Source organism: Herpailurus yagouaroundi, unplaced genomic scaffold (assembly GCF_014898765.1).
Source record: "Herpailurus yagouaroundi ecotype Mexico unplaced genomic scaffold, PumYag 181, whole genome shotgun sequence".
NCBI classification, from domain to species: Eukaryota; Metazoa; Chordata; class Mammalia; order Carnivora; family Felidae; genus Herpailurus; species Herpailurus yagouaroundi.
The window spans coordinates 14,664,188-14,690,692 of record NW_024412412.1 but is presented as its reverse complement, the minus strand read 5'-3'; the positions used below and the strand labels follow the sequence as shown (position 1 = coordinate 14,690,692).

At 44.7% G+C, this 26,505-nt stretch overlaps 1 protein-coding gene across 4 annotated transcripts in view; it reads right to left on the bottom strand.

Annotated features, from left to right (window-relative positions):
- Positions 1-1,059: 1,059 nt before the first annotated feature.
- STOX2 (storkhead box 2) overlaps positions 1,060-26,505 on the bottom strand; it is a 226,542-nt gene continuing 201,096 nt past the window's right edge. For 3 of the 4 annotated variants that reach the window (XM_040489894.1, XM_040489896.1, XM_040489897.1), the window contains 3 exons: positions 23,228-23,380; positions 13,332-15,597; positions 1,060-7,574 (listed from right to left, as the gene is read on the bottom strand). In XM_040489894.1, the coding sequence (XP_040345828.1) occupies positions 7,379-7,574; positions 13,332-15,597; positions 23,228-23,380 (2,615 nt within the window). In that variant the 3' untranslated portion in view covers positions 1,060-7,378. Of the gene's footprint in view, positions 7,575-13,327; positions 15,598-23,227; positions 23,381-26,505 lie in introns of those variants that run through there. The other variant, XM_040489895.1, reaches the window with a different exon arrangement.

The following is a 26,505-nucleotide window of genomic DNA, read 5'->3' as shown; positions in this document are numbered from 1 at the left end:
AAGTCAGGTGAATACCTTCTTTTTATGATTCAGTGGCTCTCGATTTCACAGCTGTAACAGGGCAGGAGGCACGTATTGAGTACCCTGCTTGGCTTTTCTTTATGGAGGGAAAAAAAAATCCCACCACTCTAAACACTTAAAAATAAGTTAAAGCCATACCATTTCCTTTGGAAAGAAAAGATTTTTATGAACTGTGACCATTCTCTCAAAGGAGTCAGAATCCTGCCTTCCATCTTCTGAAGTCACATTTCCTCCATGTGTCTGGTTCACTGGCTCGCTCTGAAGGGAACACGCCATCACCTTTATTGTTCCGGTATTGTAAGCTCATGCTAACTTCGTGCTTGAAGAAGGGGGTGTCTGAATGGAGACAGTTCAAACTATATGCAAACTAAAATAGGACCTGTTCTTCAAAGTGGTCACCTTGGGTTCCCCACACTTACCCAAATGACTCTGTCATCGGAGGTCTGCTTTGGGTAATTGCCTTTACAAGAAAATCAGGCTCAACGTTATAGCTTCCGATTGTTTTTGACTAACACTGCTGTTGCCGAACTTCATCGTTTGCTTGAGGGAGGATTACTTTTGGTTTGAAGAAAGGGAGTCCTTTCTCCAAGGACAAAGATTTACCACTGTGGACAGCCAAAAGAGTGGTAGATTCTGGAGGAGTTGCAAACTTGTACAAGCGCCTTCCAGGAATATGTGAATAGACGCTGGGTGCTCATGGGGGAGGGGATCACGTTTATTTGGGGACAGAAGTTGTGATTTGAGGGCCGACAAAACAAACCAACCCCACCGCTTTCTGATTTCACAGAAGACGTAATCCTTTGTGTCTCTAAGCCTAACTCTTAAATTTGAATAGCTGGCCAAAAATGTGTCTTTTTCAACATTCCTGGAAAAAGATTCTGATTAGATATTTCTGTGTTCAGTTGTTTTCATTCAAAAGCTCTAATCACTAAGACTGTGCAATAAAAATTTTGCTACGAGCTCCTGTTAATTGAGAGCAATAAATTGGTCTCACCTAAAGTATTTTCGCTCAAGTACCAAAAAAAATCCACTTAGACATATAACCAAATGTTATTTAATATCTTAAAAAGTAACACAATCCAAAATGGATATTTCACACAACACTACATAAACAACATGAACACAATATTACCATATGGAGGGACTTTCAAATATAGACTTACAAAAATCCCTGTGCTTTTTTTTCCTTTTAAGTTATTATACTAAGCATGACAAGTCAATCATCATTTACAATATGGCACACCGGCACGATAAAAACCATGTTACAAATGTGCTGTCATAAATCAGTAACATTAGGGAAGACATTTCATGAACTGTAATTATTTCATATGAAATACTATACAATATAAACAGAACATCCATCTTGGATGACCTTTACAGCAACCAGAGACCAAGTAATTTAAAGTTTTTTTTTTTTTCAGTGCAAACACATTTTATTCAAGGCAGTCTTGGCTGCAAAACTCCTTTCTAACATACAGTAAATCCCACTTGCACTTCTTAATTCATTTACCCTAATGCAATAGTCACATTCAGTCACTCAGAGAAAGATACCTGCAGAATTATGATCCCTTTAAACTTAATGTTGAAATTTAATTCTCTTCTAGAAAGTAGTATCTATGTCAACTACTCTAAGGACCTTAATTTGTAGCTGTCAATACTTACATGAAGGTGACCCTAGGGCAGCTCTAGTCCTAACCCATCACGTGTGCACAGTACCACACGCTGTTTTGCGCTTCCGTTGTGGAAACCGTGGCGGTGTATCGGTATCTAGGAGGGGGACCGGGAAGGAGGCAGGGAGGCAGGACCTCTGAGGAAAGGCAGGCAAGAAGCTGCTGAGCGTGGACTTCATGAATTTTCCGTAACTGCAGAGGACTGACACTGGAGGAGTTCTCAGATCTCAGATTTGGTACCTCTTTTTGGTGGGAGCAAGGAACGGGGTGCCAAGGTCAGCCTTTGGACAGGGAGGCATAGGCACTGTACGTGGACAGGCCAAGCCTCTAGCCTTAACGTTTGCTTCCAGGGTCACTGCTGCCTCACTCGTGAAACTCCCCCTTCCCTCGTTGGCAGGGTGTGTGTGCGTGTGTGCGTATGTGTGTTCACATCTGCAGCCAACAATGAGCAATTAAAGCCCTATAACTGATAATATACAATCATAAGAAAGTTTAGTCCCCCATGAGCCTCGTAGAATTCTCTACCTTGCAAATCAGCAACTGTAAGTCATAGAACAACTGTGAAAACACAGGATTATGTGTTGGAGGAGCAATCACTGGGGGACTCTCTCTCTGGGATGCTGCTAAAAAAGACGCAGAGATTAACTCAATCAGGGACATGCCAATGCCTATTTTCAACACACTGGGAAATTTAATCATGAAAGTCTTCATATATATAATTTATGAAATGTCTCCTAAATAAAAATCTATGGGAAAATATTAGATGTATCCTTAATACTGTAGAACCTTCTGGGAGAATGACGGAGTGACAGCTGATTGTTTTATCTTACTTGGCAAAGATCAGACTGATCGTAATCTCCTTCCTGCCCGTATTTTATTAACCCAAAGCAAAACAGTGGTTTCCTTGCTTTTGCATTCGTCCTTCCTGTGTCCTGGCTTCCCTGAGCCTAAACACGTGCAGAAGCATGTCTCGAGAACAGAAGAGAAAGAAGAGAATGGGCAGGGCAGTACTGGGCGGGGTGGGGGAGGAGGGCGGGGAGGGACAGGAAAAGACGGGATCACTTCTGCTTGGGGTCTGCTGTCGCCTGACAGCATGCTTCCGGCTGGTTCTGTGCCTGGCCCGTGGCAATGGAGAAGGTCCCCAGCAAGGATCTGATATCTCCTAGTTCGAGAAAACACTTAGAACTAGATCAGCTCCCTCGGAAATCCAGATTCTTACAGGTAGGACTCAATACGTTGTACTGGATTTCTGTTGTGCCAAAAGTAGCACTGTGAAGAGTACTTGATAAAGTTCTAAATTACGATTTCTGTTTCAGCACCTTCCACTGCCAGGAGCACATGTTCCTGAAAGATGGTATTTTAGCACAGGAATTAAAGAAGCCCAAGAGGAAACTGTAAACTAGGGTGTATGTCTGGGATCTGCCTCTGACTGCAATGGCATTGGGTGGATTTTGTAAAATTCCAAACACCCTGAACTTTTTGAATGAAAATGGACAAAAGTGTACGGTTGTATTTGTTTCCTTTGACTTTATTAGCACACATCAGAAAAAACAGCATTGTATTTAGTGATTTCTCATGATGGTCTATCAGTTAGAAAATAGGTCACTGGTAGCTGCCACTGAGTTTCTGGGTAATCTTAAGTCACTCCTTCTGTTTGTCCATTTCAAGTATGGGTGTTACAAACAGGACCTGCTTTGTTAATTGTCAATCTGAATGCTTTGGAAGCACTTTGAGATCCCAAAATGAACGGGCAAAGTCATGATAGTTTGTTGTTGGCTTTTAATCAAGCTCCAAATGCTGCCCATGTTATAAATGGTGAGACTTTTCAAAATAGGTTCACTATTGTATAGTGAGCAAGATGCCTACAATTTAAGTTAAAAACTTTATTTTCAAGTACACTTGGTGGCAATATGTGGTTCGTCCTGGGTAGGGTTTTACAGAGCTGTGCCAACCTAAAAAAAAAACAAAACAAAAAACGCACAATGCTTTTCTTTTCATCAAACAGGGTTTTTTCTTCCCCATGGCGATTGCGATATAATTTAAATTTACATCTTCGAACCATTGGCTGGGCTCTAAGAAAGGGAGACTTGGGAACAGCTGGTGTTCAGATCATCGTTACTTCAGCTTAACTTTCAACTTATGCTTCCTGAACTTGAGCTTCACAACATCAGAGAAGCAGTAATTTGGTATTTTTATCCTGCTTGGTCCCCATTCAGCTCTTCTGTTAGTTTCTCTATTTGATGGCACCCCCCCCTTTTCATATGCTCATTAAGGTCCCCTGAGATGTGCAAAATATAGAAAATGGAATACAAATTATTTAGCACACGTGGTGAGTACACAGCACTGCTCTTTTAATTAAAATGAAGTTTGGGCTCGATATGGTAGCGTGTGCGTGAAAGCAGCGAGGCCCAAAGTACTTCAAAGCCGGCACGGTCCACATATCTGGTGTGACTTCTACTGAAAACCTAGAATTCAAATCGGATTCTTTCAGGAGTAGAGATCTGGCTAAATTATGTGTACCAATCGGCTCTTTGCCAGAGAGAACTCTTGGCAGGAATGGGGTGGGTGGGGTGGGGTAGAAAGACAAGAAATTTCAACTTCGTTTCGTTCGTAACAAAATCAAGTGTGCTTTTGTGGGATAGAGAGGAGAGACAGGTTTACATCTGAAAGCGAAATAATGCCGTAAAACAAAACCACGGCCATGAAAAAGTCACGAGCCCACACGGGCAGCCACTGACACACACACAGAACGCCATGGCCGAATGTTTACGAAAGTTTTCAACTTTGCTTTTCTGAACAATACACTTGAACACACTGCTGCCGCTTCATCAAATTTATGGAGGTAGTTCTATGTAAAAATAAAAATTACCATAAAGTAATATGCTGTATCATAATAATACATACGTGTGCAAAATGCCGACAGATGGGTTGACCCTTGAAAGTTGAACGCTACGCAGAGATTCAACCAGATTCAGTTTTGTAAACCTTCCAGCTAAGAAACTCTAAGCGAAGACTGGATAAGCAGCCATGTAACACAAAGCTATCAGCATAGGGGAGGAAATGGGTGCTGGCAACGTTGGTGCGGGCCGAGCGTTTGGTCACTGAGAGGCTCGCCGTTGACCATCTCGGGTCACATCCGTAACATGCTTCCTGCCGCCTCACTCCTCCCCCATCCAAGAATCCTGATTAGATTCAGACGGGGATATTTCCACACAGAATGTCTGCTTCCATTGTACGGTCTTTAAAGCCCATCTTTTCTACACTAATGGCTCCAGGTCTAAGGGAGTTTCTGGTTGTTTTTAAAATCATGTACCCCATAGCATCAGGCTAATGGTATACACGTTTTATTTGAATAACATCTTCTGTAAACCTATTTCTTGTGAACTATTGATAAAGTCATATTTTAAAGCTTCTCTTAAAGGGTAATGCTTTCCTTTCCTGTCCACACAGCATTTGATTATCATAATGGCCATTTTCAGAGGATCAACTAGAGGCTGATGTATTGTTTCAATGGTTACGTTATTTATGAACTGATGGTATGATTCAGCGCTTGAGAGCAGGTTTTTTGGGGGAAAAAAAAAACCCAAAACGAATTTAGACAGAAGAATTTAGTATCCGTATGGTATATACCTCCCCAAGGAAATAGACTCTGTGTATAGTCTATTAGATACATTATCATTCCTTCCGGACATATTTAAGCCATGAGACCAAATAGTTCATTTCTGGGCAATCAGGGCGTGCCTTGGAAGAAATAAGGCATGAGACTCAAAGCCAACTGACCTAAGCATTTTAGTGGCATAGGGGCTTACCAAGAAACGTGCTGACGTTTCACTATAGGCATAAAAAAAAGGAATCTAAGCTTGATGAGTCCAGTTTGACTCAATGCAACTTGCAAATATCTGAAAACGCATGAGGGAGTATCCATATGTTTCAAGAATCAGTCCAACTATGTGTAGGACTGCGCTCCTTAAACAGATCCCTAGGGATTGAACCTAATACTGAAGCAGAAATGTGTCACACATTTTTATGCCAATTACTTAAGTCCGAGGCGGAAAGACTTTAGATTTATTTTTGGGTATGTATTTTACGGTCTGTGGCTCCAAACATCACGTGCCACTAAACTAAAACGTTTTGCCAGACTTTACTTGTGTCATATGTAACCCTTCTGCAAATACCTGTTCAGTATCTACCATGGTTCTTAATAAAATGGGGGAACTTGGAAGTGTCTCTTCTCTGTAAAGTGGAAGCCCGGTTATTTGTATTCCTTTGCTGCTTAGAGTCTTCTCCATATTCAACATGACGTTGTAAACCAAAGCAAAACGTTAACAAACCATTCTGAAATAAGTTGGGCCAATAACTATACATCCGCCTAAAAACGCCTCCTGAAATTGGTTACAAAGTATCTGTAAACATCACTCTGGCATAGTTCATGTATGCATAATTGTCATTCTGATAGATTTTTGGGGGGAGTACAAGTTCGGATTATACCATACTTGCAGAATGAGCACATCCTGTTGGTAAGTACATGGGCACATGTATAGTTCTAATCAAAAATTACTTTTTAAAGTTTTCTCTATAGATATCTTTCCAGGAATAAAAGGCCTGAAGTTCAACTCTCCCTAAATTTGCTCTTTCCTATAACCACTAAAAATGATCTCCCATAGCCTAATTTAGGCATTCTATTTAAAACTACATAAAATAGATTAATGTCCTTCCATTAGAAAGAATAACATCCCCAGGCCATACTCTTCATTTGTATCACAAAGAACATTTTGCTTTTAAACAAACTAATTATCGTTATCTATTATAGTAAGATAGGATCATCATAAGTATCACAAGGAGGAAATTATCTTCCTTAAATATTTGATTAACACCAGTTAAGAGTCCGCATTTCCCGCTTCCATCACTCAGTGCTGTGCCCCAGCCAGGCTGGGGATCCCCTTCCTTCGTTCACTTCAGAATCAAAGGCCTATATTCCTGTTTGTGATTATGGAAGGTTAAAAACTCGGACAAGCATCTGTTACACTTAAAAACAAAATCCTGAAAACAGACACTCCCAGAATTTCGATCACGACCCCTTCTGACACACTTCCACGGGCTCCTGCAAAATCATGTCACGAAAACTCACAGTGAGAAATGACTGGTGCATGAACAATTCACACACAAGGGGCTGGGGTCCCTTCTGGTCAGTCTGACCTTGATCTCCCTCAAGGCGGACCCTCGCATTTGACGTTTTGTGGTGGCTTACGCTTTTTTTGTTTTTGTTTTTTTTGTTTTTGTTTTTGGAAGTGTCAAGGATCAGTTCCGTGGCACCCTCTGACCACAGACTGGGAGCAACACGCATCTGTGGCATTTAAAAATGGAATTGGCAACTTCATGACATTGGAATGCATATCACACTTACAGTGTCTAGACTTTCCTATGTGTGCTCAGTTACAAGTAGTGAAGCAAAAGTATACATATCACCCCTACTACTGCTATTCGGTTGCTACAGAGCCATACATGTGAAAAGCAATACTCCGAAATAAAGATTTTTGTTTTTTGCCCTAGCCTACTCAGCGGCACAGTTTAAGTAAACACAAAAACTGCGGTCGAGATGCTCGTCTTTCCCAAGATGTAAACATCAGTCCCAGTGTCGTAAACTTGGCTGTGTCGGAGGAGCCAGGAGATCTGAGGCAGAACGACAGTCACACACTGGTAACAGAAGCCTGCAAGCAGTTGGAAGGTTTCTGTAATTTCTCAGCTTCATTCGTCGCGGGGTCCGTACTTGCTCGGAAGCTGAAAGCCGGACCAGCCCCACCGTGCACCGGGCTCAAGGTAACGTTCTGACGACGGTTACTTTCAACAATGCTTGATGTGTTGGAAGCCAGGCTCTCCCGAGTGCTAAAAGAGTAAAAAGGGTTTGTTTTGTTTTGTTTTACACATAAATAATTACCCCAGAGGAAGAGCAAATGATGTAGTTAATGGATTTCCTGTCGGCTCATGATGTCACATATGCCCCATCTCACGCTGATTAGTCACATACGCTCTTTCAGCGTGGGCTCCAGAAGCTTTCACACACGTGTTCTAGTAAACGGCACCCTGAATGACAGCTTTCCACCCAGCTAAACGCATCTTCAATGTTTTCCCCTTCCCTTCCCGTTCAAGGAAACCACTTCCAAATTTGATGTGATGGATGGCTATCACACATTCATCTGAGAAAAGAATCCTCTTAAATACACATACGTAGTGATTTCATTTCAGGCTGGAAATTCATTGAGAAAAGTGCTCTTGAATAAACTCAGTTTTGCCCCTAATGATGCTGTTTTCATTCCCGATTAGCAGATTTTGACTCTGGTTGGACTTCAAGCATGCCATTAGCTAATCTGCCACACTGATGGGAATAAAATTCTTCTTAAAGCACTTGGTACCTCTGTTTCCAATCTTAACACTTTTGTGGAAATACATTATATTTTCAGAAAAGGACTCTTAAAATTTCCCCATTAATTTGTGAAGCTTACGTGCCCTCCCCCTGCTTTGGTAGAAATATTTTATTTTTCAGAGTAGAGGTAATTTAAAGGCTTTAGCATTTCTATTTCTCTTTCAGTTTTTCTTTTTTTTTTTTTAATGTTTATTTATTTTTGAGAGAGACAGAGACAGAATGTGAGTGGGTTAGGGGCAGAAAGAGAGGGAGACACAGAATCCAAAGCAGGCTCCAGGCTCTGAGCTGTCAGCACAGAGCTCGACGCGGGGCTCAAACTCATGAGCCATGAGATCATGACCTGAGCTGAAGTCGGACGTTCAACTGACTGAGCCACCCAGGCGCCCCTCTCTTTCAGTTTTTCTAAGTCAGAAACCTGTGAGTTTGTTTTATTGTTCCAAGAGATTCAGAACATTAGCCTTTTAAATGTGTAGGGCAATAGCATTAGAAATAAGATTACTTAGGGGCGCCTGGGTGGCTCAGTCGGTTGAGCATCCGACTTCAGCTCAGGTCATGATCTCACGGTTTGTGGGTTCGAGCCCCGCGTCAGGCTATGTGCTGACAGCTTGGAGCCTGGAGCCTGCTTCGGATTCTGTGTCTCCCTCTGTCTCGGCCCCTCCCCTGTTCATGCTCTGTCTCTGTCTCAAGAATAAATAAACACTAAAAAAAAAAAAAAAATTACTTGGCCTGATTGGTAGGAACTGAACAGGTTCCAGGTTCAAAGTCCTCAAAATGGTAATAAGAAGCTTAGTTTACAAAGAGATTGAAGACACCACCAGGACGCTCAAAATATCCATCCACCCTTCCAGACAGATTCAAAGTTTAGAAAATATTCTCTGAAAGTCGGCCCCCATCCCTGATGTAAGCCTGATGGAACCAGTCAACAGGTCAAACTACTGAAGTGGACAGCCTCACCACCGCTCTTTCATTCCCATCGGAACGGATAGCAATGCTGTCTGAACCCTACGCAGGTTTTCCCACCATCTGACAGTAGGATGTTCCCATGAAACCTTCCAGAGGCCGAAATGGTTAAAAAGTAGATACACCCGCTTTCCTAATGTTTGCAATGACGCTTCTTCACTTTTACGAAAGGCCCAAGTTAGTACCTGTTTCTGCAATCTGAAAGAAATCTGAAGATTTTTGCTTTCAAAGGAAGAAAGCCATTAATGAGTAGGGTCTCTCGTCAAAGCCAAGGGCTGTGAACGCAAACTTTGGGAAGGCAGGGCCTGCCTATACTTTGGCAGTAGTTCCTAGAGAATGGACTATTTCATCCTAACCCCTTGTGGCCTTGAGTTTGCTTCTCATCTGGGAGCCAGGTAAACAGGTAACTGTTTAAAAGGAAGTTTGTTCACTGACCACCACAAAGACAACTGGACTTCTCTTGACTGCAAAGTGCACGCCCAGAAGGTTAATATGTTCACAGAAGTAAATCAAGTTCTTTCATTGTGCTCACAGTAGATCTGAGCATACCTAAAGAATACCCCAAAACATCAGCACTAAAGGGATGGAAAGTGCTAGACTCACCTACTTACCTGCCTTACACCTTCCCTAAGAAAAGTCATCCGTGGCTTGCTAGCACCACAGCTGAGGCACGGGGTGAGGCGGAGGAAGGAAAAAGGGCAATCAACATGGAGAACCCCAAAGATTTCCTGCCCTGTTCCTTCAGTTTCATTCTTAAATCGTGACAGCAACCTTTTATAGTATTTGATCTCCTCATCTCTAAAATGGGGAGAGTTATGGGATTCACCTACTCACAGGGTGATTGTGAAGAAATACGCATCAAGGAACCTGTACATTAAAAAGCTAGATACATATTATTTCGGTTGTACATCTGGCATCTAAGGAATTAAGTAGCTCCGATGAGTTGGTTTCAGAATCCATACATGACTAAATGGCATCTTTCCTAGGGCAAAATGCACTTTAAAGTCCAAAGGACCTTAAACCAGCTTAAACATTTTCAACCAGCTTTTAAGGCATGCCAGACACCATAAACACACATCACTGCAAGAGATCATCTAAGTTGGGAGCTGTAGGTGCTCTGAGATGCCTCTGGCCACGTTTGGCCTGAGTCATTAATAGTGATAAATGTATATAGTACTCCAGTTTCCCCAAAGGATATATTTCATTATTGCCGTAATAATGAGTAGGGTGAGCGGCATTCATAATGAGGGTTCTGGGCATGATCCTGAAAAAGCTGACGGAGGTAGAGCGTTAACAGTAAAAATATTCCTCACACTTAAAAGTTCTTACTTTCTTGAAAAAGAAAGCTATAGTGGAGTGCAACCTTCAAAATAAGATTTCAGGATTTGATAAGCAGAAGAGGTGAACCAAGACGCTGGTTGCTCAGTGCCCTGGCTGAGCGTGCCTCCACTGGCCTGGCGCTCCGACAGGCACGTGCTCCTGCAGTACACAAAGCAGACACCTCCCGGGAAGCTGTGCTACCTCTGATTTTCACACTGTGTTTTCAAGCAGTTTTTGGCCTCAGATTTGGAATAGCAGGCCTCTGAGGTCAAGATTTTTCATGTTCAATATTAGATCTCCCAGCACAGTTGAAGCTTCTACCTTCCCTCCCCAATCCCCTCTTTTCAAAACCCTTTAGTCCCCAACGAAAGGGACTAAAGAATTCTGGAAATGTGGCTGAACATGACTTGTGAGCCAGCACTGAAAGCTGGGAGTGTGGACATCACCTTGCTTGGTCTTTTGTTTTGTTTTGTTTTGTTTTGTTTTGTTATTGTTGTTGGATCTTAGTTGCTCAGTGAATTAAGTACTGGAAGATTCGAATAAATGGCCCACTTAAGACTTCTGTATCTCACAGCAGTGGAGAGGTATCAGTCTGATAATGCTCTGTGGCTAAAATACTCCTCATGCCATAGAATAAAACTCCCTATAACTCAACCATTCTCCTTCACAGACCTTCCTCATGCATCAGAAAACAACGTAATCAATTGAGGTATACAGAAAATACAGTTTAAAAACAGGTATAGTAAGTTTTGACATAACTTCTAACCAAAGGATATTAAATACGAAAGGGGCAAAATTAGGAATTGCTCTGTAGATTATCTAGTCGCGGGAAATTTATGGGCGGTCTGCATATTCCAGTAGAGAAAATCTCCCTCATAGTAGTGGACAGACACATCCCTAAATGTGAGAAGGCTGTCTCTTCAGAGAGATCTTACCTCCTACCAGGACAAAGCGTTTAACCTTAAGTATGTTATTAAAGAAATGAAAATAAAGCCTATGTCAAGAAATAATCCCATTCATAAGTTCTATATTCTGCATTTCAAATTTAGAGATAAAACAATACATTCTATGGCAAGACTGGTTCAACGATTTCGTGAATATATGTGTTTATCTGCCCCCAAGCCAAAAACCTTCCTTTCACTATTATGTAGTGGGAGAGTTTTGAGTTAGAACCCATTAAGCTATTCTCAATATCTTCTTAGCAATGATCTCTAGAGCACCACAGCCTTCCCTCTGTGGAGGTGCAGGGGCCAAGCGGGCACTGTGCAAGGTTGAAAGCTGGTGTTCAAAGCATTGGTCAGGTAGTGTCTATATGGTTAAGAAACAGTCGAACATAAGGTACAGGCAAAATAAACCACACCTTCCATAAGCAATGGTCTTGAACATCTACCATCAACTACAAACCTTCAATGTGCCTCTCCTGCACCCACTATTAGAAACTCAAGAGGAAAAAAAAGAGCAGAAGACAGAAATAGAAAGAAAAGGATATATACATTTGATTTGATTTGGGACTTAAAAAATATTTAGCAGCAGTCGTATTTTAGAAAAGTCATTAATAGGTAGACCAGTGGTTTTCACACTGAGTGCCATGGCCCCCTGAGGTCAGTTAGGGCTCATGGAGGGACAGGCAGAGGAGATGTGGGGCTCCTGGCCTCACACCCTCTTCCGTCAGAGCACCGTCTCTGTGGTTTGTTTAGACATTAGACTTCCACACACGTGTTAACTTGGAAAAAAAGGTTACATGGCAAAAATCATCATCATCATCATCATAATCAAGAACTAGCCCTTTAAGGAATAATAAAGGTCTAATATGGGACAGACAGATTAACGATTCCCAATTTGGATTTGGGAATGCTCCGTCCCCAAATTATCCAGAGTAAAGTGAAATCATAACAGAACTACATTTAATTCTTAATAATTAAAATAATATATGAAGCATATAATCGTATCTGGGTACTTGTTAAAATTCTAAAATATATTGTAGAATCTTGGGAATCACAACTCATGAGAAATGTCAACCTCTCAGTAGTATTTCTGCATCTCAGAGTCACCAATCTGGAGTAGAATTTAGAAGAATTGGGTCCCCAGTTGCCCTTTGAGGAGAAGGAAGAGTTAAGGAGAAAAAAAAGGAAGTTGCACAGACGCTCTTTGGCTTTCTTATCCCCTGAACCACTTTAGTGCTCTCGACATGCCAGTCAGGCATTACATGCTCTCTGCTGTTAACCCTTTGCTGAATTACCAGCTATAATCAGAGTGCCTAAATGGGTTGTGTCAATTCTGCGGGAGGAGACATAAAAGTGTGGGCACACGTTTTGATCTAATGGAGCAAGGGCCCCTCATCTTCCTGTGAGAGACACAAGATTCCATTTCTCTGTGGATCTGAAATGTATGAGCAAAGTGGGGAAAGGGGGCGCACAGAGTCAGGACTGCAGTGGCAGCAAGCATCTGGATGCCCCAAGGGGTTGAGATCTGTCGTTCCCACTAGAGGGACCCCTGTCTTTGAGTCAATTAATTTATACCCAACCCCCAACTGACTACTGACCACTCATTCTACCCAAAAAGTTATTATTTTTGAGGACCTAAAAAAAAAAAAAAAAAAAAACACAAACTTCTTTTACCAGCATGGGGGCAATATACGCATAGAAGAAAAATACTGGAAAATGTTGGTCCTAGTTAGATTGGCCTGATGCAAGTTTGAGGGAGGGAGCCAACCCACCAGTCCAGATTGGTGATCTCTACAGCTGCAGAAACATTTGTTTCAATTCCTGAAAAAGAAGTCAGAAACAGGTTGTTAACAATACAGCTCACACAACCCTTAACCCGCATTCACAGAATTAAAACTGTGAAATCAAAAAACGTTTCAAGTTATTTGCATAAAGCCCCAGGCCCTGGTAGGTGTATGTGTGTGTGTGCCCGTGTGCAGAGATGCCTCTCCCTACCGTGGGGAGTTGAATCCACTGTCCACAGTGATGCTGCTGCTGTCCATGCTGTCGAGGCGTGCCGAATGCGTGGCTCTCTGGTTGCTGCTGCTGTCGGTTTCTTTTGGGGCAAGGAGGGTGAGGTTCTTCTCAAATTTCCTCTGTAAGTCTCTTTCCTTCTCCCTCTCAAGGAGCCACTGCATGGTGCCTACATCATCTCTGTTTTTTTCCTCCTCTGTGTTTTTGTTTGCCCCTTCCTCAGAGTCGTCGTCATCAGAGACATTGTAATAGTCAAAAGAGGCTTCCTGGTTCCCCCCGGACTCCTGCTGACGCTGGGAACCAGGAATGGCTGGTGCCACCGAGGTCCCCAGGGACGGCTCCAGTTTCTCGCATCGGCCTGGCAGTGTGTCGGCAGGTGTCTTCGGGAGAGATTTGAGGAGGGACAGGCTCGATTTGTGATAGCTGTTTACAGACAAGGTGCTGTGAAGAGGTTTGAACAGTGTGTCTTTGCTGAATATCTCTTTCCTCTTGTCCAGGCTGCTGGGCTCGGCGCTGTGGTGCTGGACGAGGCGTCCATTGGCGATCCCTTCTGCCACTGCGCCCGAAACAGCTGGGCCCCCACCTGGCCCTTTTGGTGACTCCTCCTTGTGCCCCACAGGCTCCCTGGAAGAATGTGGGGCCTGCCTATCAGACAGAGGCAGCTTTTTCACCCCTTCCGCCAGAGTCAGAGTGTCATGATCCTCTTTATTCTTTCCCAGAGGTGATGGTGCCGTGAGGACCGTCTCACTGGAGGTGTTGCACTGGAAATAGTCATCTGTAGCTGTTTTTGTTGGACAAGAGTTGAGTTCCCCATAGGATGGCATACTCTCAGGTGGTTTTCCTGGCTCCAAGAGGCTACAAGCACTGGAAGGCTCCTTGCTGCCACTGACTATTTCTGGAATACACACCTCTTTATAGCTCGTGGATGACACATGAGCCCTTTGATGGCCAATTGCTTGTGCGGGCCTTAACGTACTGTCGTCAATGTAGGACTGGCTGGGGGTTTGGTCGTCTTGGCTACAGCCTTCAGCCAGGTCTTCAGGGGTCCCTAGAGAAGAAGCACCCAGAGGGCCCTTTGAGTTATCCATCGATCTGGATCTCTCCTTGGCTTTGTTGGATCTCTCATTCCTGGACCTTCGGTCCTGGGTATGGCTGTGGCTTCGGTGCACTTTTGAGTGGGAGCTTCCCCTGGAAGGTTCAGGAAAAGGCATCTCAGTTCTCCTTTTGGCCAATTCCCCAGACACATCCCATTCTGGTGTCATGGGGAAATGAGACTCAATCACGTTCGTGTTACTATGCATGATGAAGTTATCTCCTTTGTGTTCAATGATGAAGCAGCCCTCCCTGGGTGCCCTGGTAAGAGGATCACAAAAGTCATACTCTCTGTCACCTGGGATATCCAGATGAGAACCGTCTGAAGGGTCTCCTTTAGACACTCGTGTCTTGCTGTGGGACCGAGACTTCCCGTGGGACTTTCGATGAGTCCTACTCTTTTTACTTCTTCCGCTGTGATGGGCAGAGGACCCAGCTTTACTCCGATGTGCTTTCTCTTCTTCAAGTTTCTTCATCAGTGCAGTGTGTCTCATGACATTTTCCACGGTCAAGTCCGGGTTAATACGCCTAATGATTTCCATTTCCACCTCCCTAGGGATAGTGGTTGGCGTGTCTTCATCTCGCAGGGGCCACTCCTCGGGAGGAAACTGGGCAGAAAAATTGGCTAGCTGTTTGGTCTTATCTTTTTTAAAACTTAGCCGGAATAACTTGAGCCCAAATTTTTTGGACTGCTTTTCACTATCTTTCGGTTTTGAGAGAGTTTCTGTCTTATACGAAAAGTTGACAGTACTTTTGCTCTTGTCAGTGGGTGGCACCTGGCAGAGTGAAGGAGGGCAATAGGGGTCTTTGCAGTCCTTGGCAGGTTTCCTCTGCAGAGTCGAGGCGTGCATGCTATGCACGTCTTCTCGGCAGCAGTGGCAAGAGTCGCAGTGGTTTCTGGGCAATGTTCTTTCCCTGACGCAGCCTGAGGCAGAGGGCGTTATGGTTCCGGGTTGCGGAGAGGTACACTGAGACCTGTCAGGTATCCTCTCATCCAAATGGTACCATTTACTGTTAGTTCTTATGAGAGAAGGAGTAATGAAGTAAGTCTGCGGGGTCACGATGAAATAGCCATCCGGAGTTGGGTAGATCTTCCTCTCCCGCACCAGCGTGTTGAGCGTGTGCCGTAGAATCTCTTGGCTTGGGGTGGGAACACCTAAAACCAAAGGAACACACTCATGAGAACGTAGAGGGAACTTGTCGTTGGTTCCCGATTTTCAGGATCTGCTATGGACTGAACGTTTGTATCCCCCCAAACACTCACATGTGCAAATCTTAATCTCTGGTGCAAGGATGGGGCCCTCGAGATGTGCCCTCGTAAGAAGAGGAAGAGACAAGCCACCCCCCCTCCCTCTGCCATGCGAGGATATGGCCGGCTTCACGCCAGGAAGAGGGCCCTCACCAGACACCAAATCTGCAGGTGCCTTGATCTCAGAACTCCCAGATCCCAGGATCGTGAGAAATAAATGTTTGGTGCTTAAGCCACCAGTCTATGGGAATTTTTTACAGCAGCCCAAACTAAGACAAAATCATATGAATTTTGCCAAGCTTCAACGTATCATCCACATGGCAAGCCAGCAGGATTCAAAGGCGTTCGGGAAGAGAGACAGAAGTTAGGGGCAGTGAGATTGCTACGGTTGTCACAAGGTCTTTCCTGAACTGAGCCTTGAAAAGGCAGAGTATTTTTAAAGGATGGAAAAATGAAAAATGTTTTACATGATATAATATACGTTTACAGAAAAGCCTTTCTCACTACAAAAAAAAAAAAAAACTAAGGAAACTGGGTTGAAATAGCTATCTTGATCATCAAAAACCAATAGAACATATACAGAGGCCACCATACACACTTGAAGCTACTCCATACACTCACTTTTCAAGATTAAGCTAACTTAATAAACTTAACTTTGTAAGTTACATAAAGGGGCAATCAGACTCAACCATTGTTCAAGATGTACCCTCCAGGTCTGAAATCATTACCTTCAGTTTTGAAAGTGACTACGTTACTGATGAAGTTTGGGTGACAATGTTCTCCTTCTTGGACTAAGTCAGCAGGATGGAGGTAGTTTTTCTAACTCGTAACCAGAGAGCCCTAAGAAATACATTTGTGAAAACTTAGAAGCTTCTCCATCTGTCTGGTCACTGAGTCTGAAAATGCCATAGTCCTTAGAATAGAAATTCCAGAAGAAAATGACAAGACTTCCTGGTACCGTGGCCGATACTGTGTTCAAAGGGTTCTGTGTGCATGTCTATGCCTTGTCTTTCTTAAGAGACAGAATTACAAGTATAAATTCTTAAGAGAGAGTAAACTCTCCGGGTTAGAGGACATTTACTTATTTCTTGGATATTGTCCATTCCTCAGTGCCAGGCACACTGAGGGTGACAGTCCTGACTAGTTTGATCTGGATGATATAATTTGGAAATAGGTCAGGTTGAATCATACTGCCAGCATTCAACCGTGTCTGACCCACAAAAATGTAATTTCATGGGATTCAGCCTGACACAGTTAAGGTAGTGTGACGTGGAGACTGAAAGCCTGGAGCCCAGGGCCACACTGCTGGATTCAAACCCCAGCTCCATCACTGTTACCTGGTGGCAGTGGCTGCATTATGCAGAACCCCACCCACCACACCATTCCTCCATTCAGACCTAATCCCCTAAACCTAAGCATGTGACCTGGTTTGGAGACAGGGTCTTTGCAGAGGTAAACAAGTCAAAATGAGGTCATCAGGGTAGACTCTACTCCAACACGACCAATGTTCTTCTAAAAAGGGGTAAGTGGGCACAGAGACGTGCACAGAGAGAAGACCATGTGAAGAAACACTGGTAGAAATGTCCATCCACCTGCCAAGGAGAGAGGTCTGGCAGTTTCTGAACTCACAGACCTCCGAAGGAACCAACCAACTCTGCTGATACCTTGATTTTGCGCTTTCCTGAACTGTAAGAAAATACATTTCTGTTGTTTAAGCCACCTGTACTTGGTTAGGGTTATGCTAGAAAATGAGTGTTGCTGGTTATCACCTTAGGTAACTTACCTAACCTCTCTGAGCCTCTGTCCATGGTCATCGGGATGTGGATAATAACCCCATGTACCCTCGTAGGGTAGTTGTGAGTTTAAATGAGCTTAAGGCAGGGGCGCCTGGGGTGGCTTGGTCAGTTAAACGTCCGACTCTTAGCTTCGGCTCAGGTCATGATCTCCCAGTTTGTGGGCTCCAGCCCTGTGTCGGGCTCTGTGCCAACAGTGCAGAGCCTGCTTGGGACTCTGTATCTCCCTCCCTCTCTCTCTCTCTCTCTCTCTGCCCCTCTGCCACTATCTCTTTCAAAATAAGTAAATGAATAAACTTAAAATTTCTAAAAATGAGCGTAAAGCAGTGCCTGACATATACTGGGGGCTCCATGAACGTGACCCATATAGTCTCAACTTTGGGGCAGGATCCATGGAAACCCAGATTACCTCCTAAGAACATTCTGTAGCAACCTAAAACAGCAGGTAAACTAAGTTTAGGCTCCCCCAATCCTTCCAAAACTACAAAAGTGGGATATGAAAGCATTAGTAACGGCCTGGGAGAGAGTCGATGAATGCGATGTAACATACACGTCTGTCTGAGTTACCATATTCAGAAGGCATCCGTAGTGGCGAGGTGGGAAAGGCAACATTGCTTATGAATAATGTATTGTTTAGTATAATTATTTAATGTTTGAGCTGCATAGTTTCCCTTTAGTCTAGGGCTCTGCTCTTGAGAGAGGTACTCTGGTTTTTATGCAAATGGCTTCAAGGCTGGTATAATAACAATTTTTAAAATTTTTATGATAGTTTCTGCACAAAATGAACTTCATATGAATTAGCAATAGAACCCAAACCATATATATGAAATGCTTGAGTGCCGTCATAAAATAAAAAAATGCTTGCATATAAGAGAAGCAACTTAAAAGAGCTTCTACACCCCACTAACAACCAGGGCCTCCTGCTGGACAAGTCTGGGGGCACCGTTCACACTGACACAGACTAAAACTCCCCAGATGAGACCGTATTCACACCGTGGGCACAAATGATGCCCACTTGGGCTGTGGGGCATAGCAATCCGGATATCAAACCCGTACTGAAATCTGTGTCTTACATGGTAGCTTGCTTGCAGTCAACACTGGAACAGAAACAAGTTTTTCCAGAACACGGCAAGCCTCGTTTATACGAGTTCACGACTGCCCAGGTTACTATGCTGTCATTATAAAGGAAAGCTGAGGCGTAATCCGGAAGAACAGCTGTTACTACAAACCAAAACTGTGACGGTATTACAGAACGAAGTCTTCGTGTCTTGGATCCTCACGTGTATCGGTCAAGGGATGTCTAATTTGAAAACACAAGCTGGGAACATGCCCTGTCCAATCAACCTTCCACACTTCTACCCGTGAGTCTTCAAGGCTTTAACTGAAAGTCGCTGATATTTATGATGCTTATTTTATTATGAAGCCCCAGTATAATGACTGCGCTTTCAGTTGTCTGTGAAATCCAGACTTCCATGAGAGGTCTGCAGGGCTCCCCTGGGACAGAGATGGCCGTGATGGGTACTTTTCGAAGTTTGCGCATTCAACCACTTCCAGATTCTGTTCCCAAAGTTCATCATGAGCTTGGATTTTGAGGGCTTAAAGAACAAAAAGATAAACTCTGTATCCAAATAAGGCTGACACCCGACTTCTCTCCTTTTCCACACTTTTACATCTTCCAAAGCAAAAACAGAGATCTAATAACACTGCATGACAACGCGAGGTTACTTAGACTTACATATCCCTTTAATGCCACAAATCTGAAAATCGTTGGAATGGAGCGCTTATGTATACCTTCTGTATGTTAAGCATTTTAGATGGAAACTTTCAATGGGCTTCTCTGGATTATTTCTTCTCATTTGTGAAGAACACTGGCTGAGGGAGAATTTAGCAAGAACCAATGTAAGGGGATGAGATGGGAGGCAGAATATTATATATGTACATACATACATCTGTTAATATTCTCTAGCAAATTCACAAGCAAACTTCAACCCCATTAGCAGCCTATAGGTCTCTTTTTCTGAGAGTCAGCTTTCCTCCCAGGAAGATCCAATCATGAACAACCCAACAAGTACTAGTTCAATTTAAGTGATCCTTCTGGATGGGTGGGTGATGAGTCCTTACTTAGCTGAGAAGCAAGTATTTATTCTTTTTATACCTTAAGAAAAATTCTTGTTTCTATAATGGAAATTCCAAAATTCAACCAATATAGAAAGGTGATAAAAGGGTTTACATTTCAGTATGTCAGGCATTTTTACTAGGAGACTTTTCACTAAAAAGTTTCTTTAGAATATGGGTGTCTAGGGGCACCTGGGTGGCTCAGTTGGTTGCGTGTCCGATCTCAGCTCAGGTTACGATCTCGCGGTTCGTGGGTTTGAGCCCTGGTGTTGGGGCTCTGTGCTGACAGCTTAGAGCCTAGAGCCTGCTTTGGATTCTGTGTCTCCCTCTCTTTCTCTGCCCCTCCCCTGCTCATGCTCTGTCTCTCTGTCTCTCAAAAATAAACACTAAAAAAAAAAAAAAAAAAAAAAGAATATGGATGACCAAAACAGTAATGGAGGCCCAAATCTAGACTATTCTTTTTACGTATAACATATGCATTAAATATGAGAGTTCAAATGTTTTAATGACATTAAGTTAAATATTAAGTTAAATAAAGTCAAAACTTTATTTTCAGGCAGTAAGCTATATAAACGTAAACAGTCATGGGGTGCCTGGGTGGCTCAGTCGATTGTGCGTCTGACTTCAGCACAGGTCATGATCTCACGGCTTGGGAGTTCGAGCCCCGCATCACGCTCTGGGCTCACAGCTTGGAGCCTGGAACCTGCTTCAGATTCCGTGTCTCCCTCTCGCTCTCTGCCCCTCCCCCACTCACCTCTGCCTTTCTCTCTCTCAAAAATAAATAAACATCAAAAAATAAAATAAAATATGGAACTATTGCTGAACAAAGTTTTAAATCATTACTACCACGCCCTAAACCAGTGGTCAGCAAACTTTTTCTCTAAAGAGGTAGAATGTAATTATATTACTTTGTGAGGCCTCCGATCTCCCAGCTGCAACTACTCAATTCTGTAACTGCCGCATAAGCAGCTAAAGACAATACATAAACAAATAGTCAAGGCTGTGTTCTAACAAAGTTCCAAATAAAACTTTATTTACAAGCGTAAGTGGTGGGCCACACTTAGCTTGCACCCATGGTTTGCCAACCCCTGCCCCAGACTCAGATCTGTACAGCGCCCCTGCAATGTGGGGTTGACCCGTTAGTCGTCAGTGTCACAAAGCTGAAAAAGGTGAAGTTCGCTCCCCTCGGCCCATCTGATGACAAGGCATTGAGATCTAAATTCACATGCCATATAAGCTAGCAAAGCAGTCATTCTTTTAAGTACAGGTGACCTATGGATTTCTCTACAAAAGTATTCCAACTTAGTGATATTGTAATCAACTGCTTGGCAATTTAGTACTTTATTTTGCTGTTTTTCACAATTTACTCTTACATACCGGTTCTGTGTTCTTTCCATTCTCTATTTCATAGCCCAGTCATGGGAGAGATGTAACCAGTTTTGGAAAAGCTAGGTGATCTCCCACGAAGCTACATAAAAATAGATTTCAAAAGCTGTGGGGAAGTTTGATGTCAGAAGAGGCCAACCAGGTACAAGGCCACCAAGAAGGGTCTTTCTTCACAAGAGCATTACATCTGTGAACCACATCTGTCCCCTTAGATTGCTCTCACCTGGCACTCTGTTTATCTTGCTACTGAAAGGAAAAGGGTTTGCCTGAAAGTTAACAAAGAAAGATGATCAGACAGTGAAGAATATTCAGAGATAATGTTAGAAAATTTAAGGTAATTTATAGGTTGCAAAAGGTCGGCCGGTCTGTGTTAGAGTTTTTAAACAGCACATATAGTTTCCAAACATGTTAATTAGAAAACTGAAGAAGGAGGAAATAAATCACTGGGAGAGAAATGTAAAGTTCCTTCGGGGCAAAAGGAAAAGTGGGGAGTCTCAGTCAGTTAAGCGACCAGCTCTTGATCTCCACTCAGGTCAGGATCTCACGGTTTGTGAGTTCAACCCCCGCTTCAGGGTCTGTGCTGACAACATGGGATTCTCTCTCCCCCTCTCTTTTTCTGCCCCTCCCCAACTCACATGTGGGTGCTTTCTCTCAAAATACATAAACAAACATTAAAAAAAACCCAGAAGTATTCCTCTTGCCCTCTGCCATGGGTGGGGTGCATTTTCTTACACCTCGACCTTGAGTTTGGCCAGGTTTGCTTTGGCCCATGAAATGTCGGTGTGGTGTGACCGAAGGGCTGAAGCGCCTCTGTATAACCAGACTTGTTCTCTTGTGGCCTCTGTCGTCCTCGTTAGCAGAACTTGCCACTGCTTGTCCCCTTTTCCAAAGAGGATGGGGTACAGGTGGAGCAGGGCCACCTGGGCAGGTCCAGTCTGGATCCGCTGACTCCCGGAGAACCCCCAGACACATGAGCTGAATAAACGTTCACTGCCATATGCCATCCATGACCTGTGATTGTTACCCGGCATTTTGGTGGCAAAAGGGAACTGATACAGTCCACAGCTTCTGTTTCACCAAGGTCCCTTCTAGGTTGGGTGAAAACTATGTCGAGAGTTCATTTTTTGGGTAAGCTCTATTTCCATCTAGGTACATGTCGAGTCCAAGCTGCCAAACTGGTGGCCCGATAACGTGCTTTATTTGACTTGCAAGTCACGGGCACCCGTTTGTTAAAATGTACACACACACCCAACACACACGGAACTGCCAATAGTTAAGGAAATCTACAGATGTCACAGATTCTACAGAGTTTCCAGAGTCTCTTGAAAAAGCAGTAGATTTGAAGCTCTGGCAGGGTTTGACGTTTTTGGGGGGGGGGGGCAATACACGGGAGCTGAGGACCGGGCTGCCCCCCTTGAGACAGGTTACGCTGTCTTTAGCTTATCACTATTCCTAACGTCTTCTGGTGCCAGAGGCACCAAATGCCATTGGTAGGGCAGCTGGACTATTGTCTTATTATAATATTTAAGAGACAAGGAAACATTTTATTTTTTGCCTTTAAAATGAGATCTTAACTAATTTATCAAATATCCTATTATTAAAACTCATCAGGCCATGACACAAGCATGCAAGATATGTTTTTGTTTGTTTGTTTGTCTGTCCTTACTATCGCTCTAGTGTAATCCCTTGGGACTAAACTTTTCCGACACGCTCCCATGCGTCATGGGTGGCTCAGTCGGTTGAGCGTCCGACTCCGGCTCAGGTCGTGATCTCACGGTTCGTGGGTTCGAGTCCCGCGTCGGCTCTTTGCTGACAGCTCGGAGGCCAGAGCCTGCTTCGCATTCTGGGTCTCCCTCTCTCTCTGCCCCTCCCCTGCTCATGCTCTGTCTCTCTCTCTCTCAAAAATAAACACTAAAATTTTTTTAAAAAATAAAGGTTATGTTGAAGTTGACTAGAACCTTGGTGGGTTTTGCCAGAATTCTTCACGCATCCTGACTGTATTTCTTCTTCTCAGTGCCCCTTAAAAAGAGCATTACATTATCACCTGGAGACGGCACGTTAGTTTTGAAATAACAGAGATGATTTGATTTCTAATTACAGACCTAAGGAACGTTTCTGGCCAGTTTTGGCAAAACATTTTTTTTTCTATTACATTTCAATGAGAGGCACCACGGTCCACATGAGGTCCCAGAGCGACCAGCACACGCGTCTGTTTGGAAAGTGCTACATTCTCTTCCCATTACCTGGGAAACACGTGGTCAGATGCTCCATCAGCGCTTCCTGGGTGACAGGTTTTCTCGCGGAGTTCATTGCTGAGATGGCCAAGCAAAGGATTTCCCCGAGTGGAATGAACTGAGATTGACTGATGGGAGACATGCTGATTGGTGACACATCACCTGCAGAAAGACAATTTTCAAGGAAGCAGTTCATTAAAAGACCCAGCCTTTTGTCACATGCACGCGCGCACGCACACACACACACACACACACACGCACACACCATGACCCTTCCCGGTTCCCAGTATCATGAGGACGATCAACTCTGAACGCTGAAGCTTGTTACGGCCACACAGCGGATGCCCCTCAGGTGGAAGGATGCCCACCACCCCCCAGCAGTGGAAGCTCCAATGGCCTCGGCAAACAGAACCTGCCTCTAAAACCTGAGATCTCCTTTCAACAGACTTACAGCTGAAGGGCGTACGACACGAGGCTGAAAAATGAGCTCTGTTTTTATTAACTCGGAGCCGGTTTATTTAAGAACTGCCATTCCCATCTCGACAAATGCACTTGGGGAAACGTGAGGATTCATTCATTCAAATGTTGAGTGGCTCTTCACGTGTCAGCCATCTGCTGGGGGCTTGGGATTTCCTTGGGAAAGGGAGTGAGCTCCCCTCCCCAGATCATCTCTGCTCTCAAGGAGTAAGGGGAGGAGACAGGCAACTAGACCAAAGTCCACTGTTCTCCACAGAAGGCTGAATGACAGACTCTGGGACAGAGGGGACAGGGCGGTGGTGCAGCAGCACCGGGGGTGGGGGTGGGGGGGGAGGGGAGGGGGTGCTTATAAAGCTGGAAGTGAGAGGTTTCCCCGAGGATGTGCAGCCGGAATCAGGTGCTGAAGCGGGACTGTGCCTGGGGGCTGGGAGGTGTGGGGGGGAAGGACTTGTAAGCAGCCGCTTTCTGGGGAGGAGTGGGGAAGGGCACGGGGCCACCACGAGGGGACAGCTGAGCACGCGAGGCCTTCACCCTGTGAGGGAGGGTGAGCCACGGAAGGAATTTCGGGAACGACAAAGTCAGATGTTGACTTTCAGAAGCCGAATGGACTGGAGGGAGCAGGAGAGAGCAGATCACCATCCGCAAGGGACCCTGTGACCTCCTGCCCGTGTCTGCAACTGGAAGAATCGGTGGCGGTGGACAGGCTGAAGACCCAGCCGCGAGGGGCTGATGACGGTTCCTGAAGCGCATCAACGTGCACCGTGAGGCTCTGTCTTCACTTCTGCGGTCTTTGTGTCGCAGTGTGGTGCTTTTCAAGTTATGTTCCGAGGATTCCTAGGATTCCCCGTAAAGATCTCTGGGGTGGGGCTGGGGCCCCAGCGGAGGGAGAGGCTGGAAGAGCAGGAAAGCCTGAAGGTGCCACCTGGGGCTCAGTAAGGTGTCGTGTGCAAAAGGGCCCCACAGAAAGAGGGTAAAGTTAGCAGCAGAGCAGAGGATCTGGGAGCTTCTGAGCTGACTTCCCACATGTATTTACATAATCTCTCCTTTTTTGTTTCTTGGGCCTGATTTCTCCCATGTAATAAACTCCCAGATGCTGGCCAGAACCCAGGCTCAGGTCAGCCTGTGGCACTGGGCAGTGCCCTCCTGGGAGCATGTCAGGACCCTCTGGAGTGGGCCAGCTCCTCACTGTCGGGCACTCAAAGCTGTGCCCAGCCGCGATTCCCGGTTTGCTGGGAACCCAGAGGCCCTTCGAGAAAGAACCTGAACGTGCTTGGATGGACGAGATGGGAAAAGGGTTGATGGATGGAACCAGGCAACGGGGCCCGGGAATGAAAACCCCCAGAGGGGGGTTAAGCCTAACAGGCGCAGGGATGAGGCAGCGGGAAGCCGGAGTCAAAGCCTGGAGGCCCCACCCCTGCCACCAAGCCCAGCTCAGTTCGGGGCTCCAGTCAGTTCTGCCGTGGCTCCGTGCTCTCCAAGACAGGGCGGAGAAGAGCGGTCAAAGCGAGTGGGGAGTACCCAGGCCCAGAAGGAGAGAACAGCAGAAGGCAGAACTGACCAGAATACATGAGCTTTGGGGGCCAATAGAACAGAAAGAGAAGAATCACAAAGAGAGGCCTTCTTCAAACATTCGGTGGGGTAGCGGTGGGTGGAAGTGAGAACGTGGAATTTTGGCTGCCACTGGGGGTATGAGCATCACTTGCTGGCTGGTAAAGCTCAATTCATACTGGTGGCTCAAAAATGAGGGCTGGGACCATCTCAGTAGGCAAGTGTGCAACTGCCTAGAACAGCATATATATATATTTTAAGTTTATTTATTTTGAGGGGGGAGGAAGAGAAAGAGAGAGAGAGAGAGAGAGAGAGGGAATCCCAAGCAGGCTCCATACTGTCAGCACAGAGCCCGACGCAGGGCTCGAACTCACGAACCTTGAGATCGTGACCTGAGCTGAAATCAAGAGTCTGACACTTAACCGACTGAGCCACCCAGGCACCGTCAGTATATATCTTCTTAAAACCTATTACACCCTCAGTTCAAACCAAATTAATTCTAAAGGCTCAGGCATAATAGATGAACCGGTGGTAGTGGTGAGGTGCAGGGGAGGTGGGAGTCTGGAGCTCTTCCCGTTCAAATCCCCCCTCCCCACAGCGGCCCCTGTAGCTCAGCCACAGCCTCCGGAAAGACCTCTTCTGGAAGTCCTTCTCTCTCCCTCCGCCTCCTGCAGGAGAGGCTGGGGCACTGAGGCTAGGTTCTTTCTCGGTTGGCTAAGGCATCTGGGGTCGGCGGGCCACGGGGGAGATCAGTGCAGATTCCCGCACCTTCTGACCCGGGATCCATTTGGGAGCTGAACACCTTCTGAACCTTGCCTATCACGATTAAGGGCTTCTCAGAAGACCAGGGGTACAAAACCACTAAATACGATCTTTGTTTTTTGAATGCAGGTCTCCCTTCTAGTCTTGTAGAGGATACAGGGAACTTGCACTCTCCAGAGAAAAGATAGGGCTGTTAGCAAACGGACTGCTTGAGTTCAGGCCACTCTTGTCCTTATGCTTTTAGCTAAAATGATCTGTTTAGTTGAACTGCTATCTTCTAAGTTAATTTCTTTTCGTTCTTCGCCGCCAACTACAAGGGCCAGCATGCTTCAAGTGCGTCTGAATTGCATTTGCTTCGAAAAAGCTCAGTGTTGAGACAATATTGAATATATGCTCCATAACTTTTCACTCCGGGTACAGAACGGAATGGAATCTGGAGGCTCTAAGTGACTATCTCGTCACCTCATTTTTTATACTGCACTAAGATAAATTATTTTCCA